This window comes from Corvus cornix, chromosome 4A, assembly GCF_000738735.6.
Source record: "Corvus cornix cornix isolate S_Up_H32 chromosome 4A, ASM73873v5, whole genome shotgun sequence".
Classification (NCBI taxonomy): domain Eukaryota; kingdom Metazoa; phylum Chordata; class Aves; order Passeriformes; family Corvidae; genus Corvus; species Corvus cornix.
This window is the reverse complement of record NC_047058.1, coordinates 16,902,515-16,910,587: the sequence shown is the minus strand read 5'-3', so window position 1 is coordinate 16,910,587 and position 8,073 is coordinate 16,902,515. Positions and strand designations below refer to the sequence as shown.

At 53.6% G+C, this 8,073-nt stretch overlaps 1 protein-coding gene across 1 annotated transcript; it reads right to left on the bottom strand.

Moving 5' to 3' along the window:
- Nucleotides 1–402: 402 nt before the first annotated feature.
- CNGA2 (cyclic nucleotide gated channel subunit alpha 2) lies at nucleotides 403–8,073 on the bottom strand. Its single transcript, XM_019288071.3, has 6 exons — nucleotides 7,921–8,073; nucleotides 7,633–7,743; nucleotides 6,968–7,129; nucleotides 4,527–4,634; nucleotides 3,995–4,101; nucleotides 403–3,343 (listed from the first exon to the last, which is right to left on the bottom strand). Exons 1-6 carry the CDS (start codon nucleotides 8,022–8,024, stop codon nucleotides 1,920–1,922), a joined length of 2,016 nt encoding a protein of 671 aa, XP_019143616.2. The 5' UTR covers nucleotides 8,025–8,073; the 3' UTR covers nucleotides 403–1,919.

The following is an 8,073-nucleotide window of genomic DNA, read 5'->3' as shown; positions in this document are numbered from 1 at the left end:
AACGGGGAACGGGCGGGAACGGGGAACGGGCGGGGAACGGGCGGGGAACGGGCGGGGAACGGAGAACGGGGAACGGAGAACGGGGAACGGACGGGGAGCGGGGAACGGACGGGGAGCGGGGAACGGGCGGGGAGCAGGGAACGGGGAGCGGGGAACGGGGAGCGGGCGGGGAACGGGAGGAGAGGGGGGAACAGGCGGGGAACGGGCAGAGCAGGAGGGGAACGGGCAGAGCGGGCGGGCTTTGCAAAGAGCCAGCAGCAAATCCAGGAGCGATACTCCCAGGGGAGGGGGAATCTGGGAGCTGGGGCTCGTGGCATTATAAGGAGTAGCTGAACTGCAACCACGCCGACTTCAACCAAGAGCATCTTGGTCATAAAAGGAAAAAAACTAAACCCAGAAGATCTACAATTTAATTTAGAGATGACGAAAAAACTTTTATTCTTCCCCCAAATTCTAATTTTGGTATTGTAACTGTTCCTACCCCCACAATCCCCAAAAGCAAAGCCATTCTTTTTAAATGGAAAACATACACATGAAATGCAGAGAGGCAGTTTTGCACTGGAGCGAAAGAAAGAACAAAGGAAATAAACTCAGTTTTCCACTATGAACCTTTCTGGGTTGATATTTCTCCATGTGTCCTCCCATCATTTTAGCCAAACTCTTGGCTCAATTTGACCCAGAACATAAATTCCCTTCTCCACCAAATATTCTCCTGCTTGCAAACCAGCCCAAGCCCACCCCACCGGTGCAGTGGGCCCACAGGCCCAGAACCAAGACATGAGGTGTCATCCTCCAGTCCCAGCACCTGCGCAGTGCCCTGAGGCGTGGGTGACACTGCTGCTTGCACTGGTGGTGCTGCTGCGTGGAGGGGTTTGGGGGCTGCTCCTGCACTGTCCCGCTCCCCATCAAGCTGCTCACACTGTGAGCAGGCTGCAGCACAGCCTGGCAGAGCTTTGCTGGCACTCGCAGTGGTGCCACGTTTCCATCGTCACACGTGTCCCCGTGGCTCTGCCACTCATCTCTCCTCCAGAAGGCAGGGGCCTTTGCAGCCTGCAAAGCCCCAAAACTCCCACTGAGTACAAGAAAACCCCCTGCCTAAGAAAATAAATGTGTTCCTGAGCTCTCTCTGAGCTACCCACAGCAAAGCAAATATGGGCACAGTTGGCTCCCACCATGGCTTTGTTCCTTAAAAACATGTCATTTCAGTCAAACCTCTCCTGGCACATCTGGCTGTCATTAGATAGAGGAGAGAAACACTCTCTGTCTCACTCCTGCTCGTAGCACTGCCAGCACTGCACCTCTGAATTGCACTTGGCATCCCAGACATCCACAGCCCAAAATGGGAGTCACTCTGCTCCCACAGGCTTAGGGATGCTGTCCCCAGCAAGGCGCAGTGCTCAGGGCACCAAACCACCTGCACCAGGTGCCCCCTGACAGCACCAAATACAACAGAAAAGAGAGGCAGGCAGGAGGCAGCGGCTGCAGACCCTGCCAGGTCAGTGCCCAGCCTCAGCAAGTGTGGTCACCAGGGCAGTGACAGTGACCCAGACAAGCCTCTCCATTTGCAGATGTCAGGCACAGTCTGGCTGGTCTTAGCTGAGTTATGGGATCTTGTGGGGGAAGAGTCTCTGGGTGCAGAGCGGGCAGTGTTTGCAGACACTCAGTAGGCACTGGTTACCTGAAGTGAGTTATAAAGGCTGAACCCAAAAGGCAGTGAAAAAAGGGACAGGTCAGAGGGGGAGCTGGGACAATCCCCTGATTTGGAGCCACCTCACGAGCTGCTGTCAAGGGAGTGCCAGCAGCAGTGCTAAGGACCTGAGAAAAGGCCCCGGCAAGGCAGCCACAGGGTCTGCCTTGTGAAACAGCAAACACTGTCCCAGGACAAGGTCAGGCATCATCCAGATGACCTCTGTTCCCCCTCACTGCTTCCCACCAGCTGAAGCTTTCTCCTCGTCCTCAAACAGACTGTCTGAGCTATCAGAGAAGAAGTCCTCCAGCTCTTCCTGCCTCATCTTGGATTCCAGAGCGGTGATGCGCTGCTTGAGCTTCATCTGGGCATCGTTGTACTCAGTCAGGAGCCGGCCAAAGCGGGTGTGCAGTGTGTCCAGGTTCGAGGCCACCCTGTCCAGCCTCTCCTCCATGCTCTTCCCTTCTGTGCTTTCCTCTGCAGCTGACTCATCCAGCAGCCCTTCCTTGATTAGGATCTCCCGGCCACGCTCCTCCAAGATCTTTTTGGCATCCGGATACTCTGTGACTGCTTCCATGAGATCTTCCTTTGACAGGCAGAAGAGATCAGAGTAGCCCAAGCTGCGGATGTTGGCCGTGCGCCTGTTGCCCATTTTGCTGCCTTTGATGTTGAGGATGCTGATCTCCCCAAAGCAGCCCCCTGCAGTGAGCAAAGCATACTGTGTCATTCCATCATCGGCCACCACGGCCAGCTTGCCCTCCTTGATGATGTACATCTCCTTCCCGATGTCCCCTTTCCGGCACACATAATCGCCTGGGCTGAACACCTGAGGGCGAAGCTTCAGCACCAGCTCCACCAGCAGCCCCGCCTCACAATTCTGGAAAATCCTCACCTTCTTCAGTGTCTCCAGGTGAACGTTGATGGCAATCTCTGCCCTTAACTTATCAGGGAGATTCTTGAGGACCTCCCGTTCATCTACTGCCTTCTTGTTGGTCCACAGGTAATCAAACCACTTGATGACTTTGGTTTCCAAGTCTTTGCTCACCTTGCGGAACTGCATGTAGTGTTTGATGGCGTCGATTTTGGCCTGGAACTCCGCCCTGGTAGCGTTCATGTTGGATATCATGGATCCCACGTTCCCCACGATGGTGGCAAAGATAAGGACGCCAATGAGGAAGTCAAAGATCACGAAGAGGTACTCTTCATCCCTCACAGGAGGAGGAGTCTCCCCAATGGTGGTCAGAGTCAGTGTAGACCAGTAAAGACAGTAGACGTACTCCCGGGTCAGATACCCATACTCAGTGTCTGTGACATTGGGATAGACCCAGCTGTCCTCCCCAAAGCCTATGGCCTTGGAGATGGCATAATAAATGCAGGCATTCCAGTGGATGATGACCAGGATGTAAAGAACCAAGTTGCTGATGCGGAAGATGTTGGGGTGGCTGGTTCTGGTCTCGGTCCTATCGAAGAACTCAAACATGCGGGAGAAGCGCAGCAGCCTGTTGAAACGCAGCTCAGGGCAGTGCAATCCCACTGCAAAATAGGCCAGGTCTGTGGGCAGGATGGAGAGAACATCCAGCTTGAACTGGAGCATGTGGATGTAGTTATCCCGTAACTTCTTCAGGTCCTTAACCAGGAGGCCCTGTTCCAAGAATCCTGAAGGGAAGCAAATCACAGGATTGCCTTGGTTTGTGTTCGGCTTTTCTGCAGGTTTTGTAAACACCTGAGCAACACTTTATGGCATGCAGTGGATTTGTAGGCATAACTACACAGGGTCACCCAAATATTACCGGTCCCACCCACCCTACTCAGTTTGTTATCACAAAAACATCTGGCAAAATCTACCCAAAGGTATAACTCAGTCTGTTGCCACAAAGAAATAGGGACACAAAGGTTTCCATCTTCCAGATCATGAAATATTGCAGTTCTGACAGAAAACATCCGGCCAAGTGCTGCCTTCCGAGAACATTAATTTCTACCATTTTTCCATGCAGATAATTCATTAGCTGAACTGATGCAAAATCAGAAACACAGGCCTTCAACTATGCCCGAATACTAATAGTAATGCGGGTAATTTTGTACAATTATTCAAAGGTGAAGTTGAAAGCTGGGATGATTAATCTTTCATATTGAAACTTACTCCCTTTCTCAGATCTTCTAATTAGATTCCTTCTCTGGAGGCTCCTCCATACTGGTGAACACCAAGGTAGACAAAACCCTCCTTCTAATGGAACTGTGGATTAGGCCTGCCCCTTGTAGCTCATCTCCACTTTTAAGGGATTAAAGGAAAGCCAGGATGCTGCTCACCTGTGTGCAGGCGGATCACTGTGTCCCCAAGGTAGAGAGCATCTGAGATGTAATCTAACACCAGCCACAGGACAAAATAGGTCTTCTGCAGGTCAGTGAAGCAAGCCCTGGAGGAAAGTCATCAAACAGGGTGTGAGACCACAAATCCCCACATCTTCTGTAACTATTACAGCTGGATAGGCTGATCCTGAGGCACCCAACTCTGCAACAGAGCTTGGCCACTGGGTGCTCCTCTTCTAGGAATCAAAACTCCCTGCTCTGAAAAATCTGCCCTCCCTTGATGTAGGTAAAGCAACGTTTTGAAACCACCTCCCAAATGACCCTGAAACCATGGCCCTTTCCAGCTGGGCCAGAGGGTGGATGCTCTGCCTTTGCATCACAGAATTCACGGTGATAGTGGAGGGTCCCTTTCCTTTTGGTGCCCACCAGCACCAGAACCATCAGTGTCAGTTTGATCCTGGTTGAGCCACAACAGCCAGGTGATCAGGAGGGTCAGAGGAGGAGGCAGGGACCCTACAACCTCCCAACTCACCTGGCTACGAGCAGGCACCAGTTGTAGAGGACAGGAACTGCAATCACAGCCAGCCAGTGGTAATACCAGTCCCCCGCAGGGTCCACGACAAAGAACAGCCATTTCCTCCTGAAAGCAGAGAGAAAAGCCAAAGCTGGCAGTGTGTGTGCAAAAGAGGGTTGGAAGGAACCATCTGAGCCACATCCTTCATCCCTTGCACCACACTGCCTCGAGCTGCAGCTTGGGTGCCAGTCTGTAAGCCAAAACCAATCCCAGCAGTGCCGAATCCCAGCTCTGTTTAAGTTCCTTTATCCCTAAAACTGAGCTGAGAATGCAGCAGAAGAGGAAACTGTGGGATGTTAAGGCACAGCAGGTGGCCCACATGACACAGCACCCCAGTGGCACAGCCAGGAACAGATGTATGGAAGAGGGAAATCAGAAAAGTTCTCGTGACGTGACATGACATTGCCTCTCCCAGATGAGGTAGGGATTGGTGCCAGGCAGATCTGAAGAGAAGATTAATTGGAGCAGCAAGGAAAGTGTGCTGCAGATCAGTGGCAGCACCAGGAGGGGCTGCCCAAGCCCCAGAGCAGTGGCCCTGGGGGCAGCTGGCATGGCAGGGCTGCCGTCGTTGTGCCTCCTGCAGTCAGCACAGCCTGGGGTCCAGCCTTTGAACTGCTCCCAAGTGTTTGATCCTGCTCATCTTGGGACTCTGAGATAAGAAGTGTGTGCTCCAGTTGCCAGATTCACTGGAGAAGCTAGAGAAGAGGAACTCTGTGGCTGGGCTGATAGGCTTAGCTGCTGCAGCCTGATAGGGCAAAACACCCTCTCCTTCCTTCCCTCCCTCCTTTCCAGCTTTTGAACACACAAAACTCCCTCCAGTGATAGGAAAGAAAACAACCCACTTGCCAACAGATTCCCCATGCCCACCCCATTACTTCTGGCAGCTTCAAAGGCAGAACCCCTGCCTGGAAGTCTCCTTTCCCTGGAGCACAGGCAGTGCCTGGAGCGTGGGGACGGCACTCGGCACAAAGCCAGCCCCAGTCCCTCATGTTCACCCTCTGTGCACCCACAGACAAGCGGTGGTCCAGCCTTCCCATTAAAAGGGCTTATTTTTAACCAGAAAGTGCAACTTGAACGTTTGTTTTTTGAGAAAGGGACTCTGCTCCCTAGGACATACAGCACTGCTGCAGAGAAAGCACTGACCCACCTGCAGCCAGCCCAGCCAGCACCCACCCACAAGCACCTCAATAATGCTGTTCATGATGTTGGTAATGTCAGCTTTAAATCACCAGTGCTGCCGTGACTGCTGGCCAGAGTCACTGACATTACACTGGCAGCGGGGCAGGGCTGGAAAACCAGGGCTCTGGGTTAACCCAGGAAGAGGGAATTATCATCTGCCTCTCCCCAAAGGCTTTGCACTCAGGCCTGGAGCCGTGGAGCCTGCCACAGCCATGAGCAGCAGCTCACGTGGGATTACCAGACTTGGGGGTCTTCTTACCTGTGGAGATGAGGACCTAGAAGACCCCAGAAGTTCCCACTGTAGCCCCAGAACCCACTGGCCCTTTCACAGCCCTCTCACAGCACACTTCAGCTCCTTCTAGTCATGAACAAGCTCCCCTTAACCTCCCAGGGCAGACCAGTTTTTCTTCCATTACTGGTAAAGACCCACATACAAGGCTCAGATTATTTTTCTCCTACAGAAAACAATTATTTCTCAGTGTTTTAATTACCATGTATAATGGTAGGGTCCAGACTAGTCTGTGAGCTTTGCCCTCTAATTAGCCAGCAGAAGAAAAGCCAGGTTATTGCTTCTCACCAGGAGTGTGAGCTGAGGAGATGAAAGGGCTGGATTTGAAAGAGCCTTTTCAGAAAGCTGCTCTTTGTGGGGGCACAGGCAGCAAACACACACTCGCTTCATCCTGCAGATGATGAATGAGAGCGGCAAATCCCACAGGTTTGTGGCTCCTGGGTGGGATGCAGTGGTTGCTGGGTGGAGTCCTGCATCCCTTGGCTTGTGTCCAGCCCCTCATATGCACAAGCTGCAGGTGCACGTTATATCATCATCATTATTATTATTATTATTATTATTATTATTATTATTATTATTAACCTAGGGCTGGCTCCAAACACAATCCTAGTGTGGGACTGGTATGAAATTTGGGAGGTCTGATGTGTTTCCCACCAGGGCATGGAGCAGGAGAGAGAACACCCCATGGCTTAGGGACAGGTATGTCCCACGGGGACAGACCACCAGGTCCTGTGTGTCAGCAAAACAGCCCAGCAGAGCCAGGCTGGCTGCCAAGGCAGGGGCTGGAGAGGGCAGGAGGGACCCTTCCCACCACTCCATCCCACCTCCTTCTTTCCCATCCCCATCAGCCATCCCCACTGGGAGCCCCTGAGCTCCACGCACAGCTGATCCCCAGCCGGGGACAGTTGGGGCCACACGGAAGGGACCCTACTTTTTGTTTAACTTCTCAGCCTCCTCATCCTCAAGTTCATCTGCAGCTGCTGTCAGGAGCTCAGGGCCTTGAAAACGCTCCAGGAAAGGGTCTGGCCTCTGCTGCTCCTCATGCAGGCTCTTGTTGGCCCAGTCCCTGAGCACGAGCACCAGCCGGACTATCCTGGACACGGGAGAGAGGCACACTCAGGAGTTGTTAACAGAGCAAGGACAAAGCAAAAGCTTCAGAGTCATCAGGGGAGCTACAGCTGAGAAGAAAACTCTTGCAGCTCCCTCTCAAGCACTAGAATTTCTTTTTTACCCTTTGTAGTGATGGTGTGGGACCGAAAATATACAAGCGAGACCACCTTGGTAGAGTTCCACAACTTCTCCCCCAGTCCTGCTGTCATTCCCACAGGAATATGGGGAATCTGTGGGTGACTGAGGCAGAGGGAGGCTGCCTGCAGGGAAAGGAGCCCCTGAGCCCTCCTGGGGCCCCAGTGGGGGTGAAGGCATCCCCTATCACAACCCTCTCCACACACAAAGAGCAGCATTCACAGAGGCTCATCCCTGCCTCCCGTGAATTCCATACAGCAGAAGGGGATCCTGACCCCATGGAAGGCCCCAGTGACAAGGCCAGGCACAAAAGGCTCAGGCTCACCCCATGCCAGTGGCACACACAGGTACCTGGCCAAGGCTCCCTGGCCTTGGAAAGCATGGTCAGCTCTCTGCTCCCCCCCATCCGGGCTGGCTCCTCTCTGCAGCTCTGAGGAGGAGTCGTCCTGGGTTGAGCAGGCCCTGCAGTGGGGAGAAGGGGGGATCACAGCCACACTGTGCCACCATGGCACTGCCACAGCCAGGAGAACAGGAGGAAGCTGGCAGCAGAGACTGGGCATCACAGCTCTGCCCACACCAGGCCTTCCCCTCCCCTGCCCCACCACTGCCTCCCTCAACCAAAGCAGGGACCAGCCTGACCTCCTGGTGCTGAGCCCTGTCCCCTCGGTGTCACCCTCGGGCTGGGGAGGGCAGGGCTGGTGGTTGGCTGGGGGGCTGTGCAGACCATTGCTCTTCGCTGGCATCCTCAGTGTGAGGACACCACGGGCACACACCCTACCCCAGGGACCTGCA

Excerpts from the sequence above, each read along its gene's own strand:
- CNGA2 (XM_019288071.3), bottom strand. The coding sequence starts at position 8,024 with ATGCCAGCGAAGAGCAATGGTCTGCACAGCCCCCCAGCCAACCACCAG. Across the intron at positions 7,744-7,920 it reads ACAGGGCTCAGCACCAGGAG|GGCCTGCTCAACCCAGGACG; the intron begins GTCAGGCTGGTC and ends TCCCCACTGCAG. Across the intron at positions 7,130-7,632 it reads GGCCAGGGAGCCTTGGCCAG|GATAGTCCGGCTGGTGCTCG; the intron begins GTACCTGTGTGT and ends TCCCGTGTCCAG.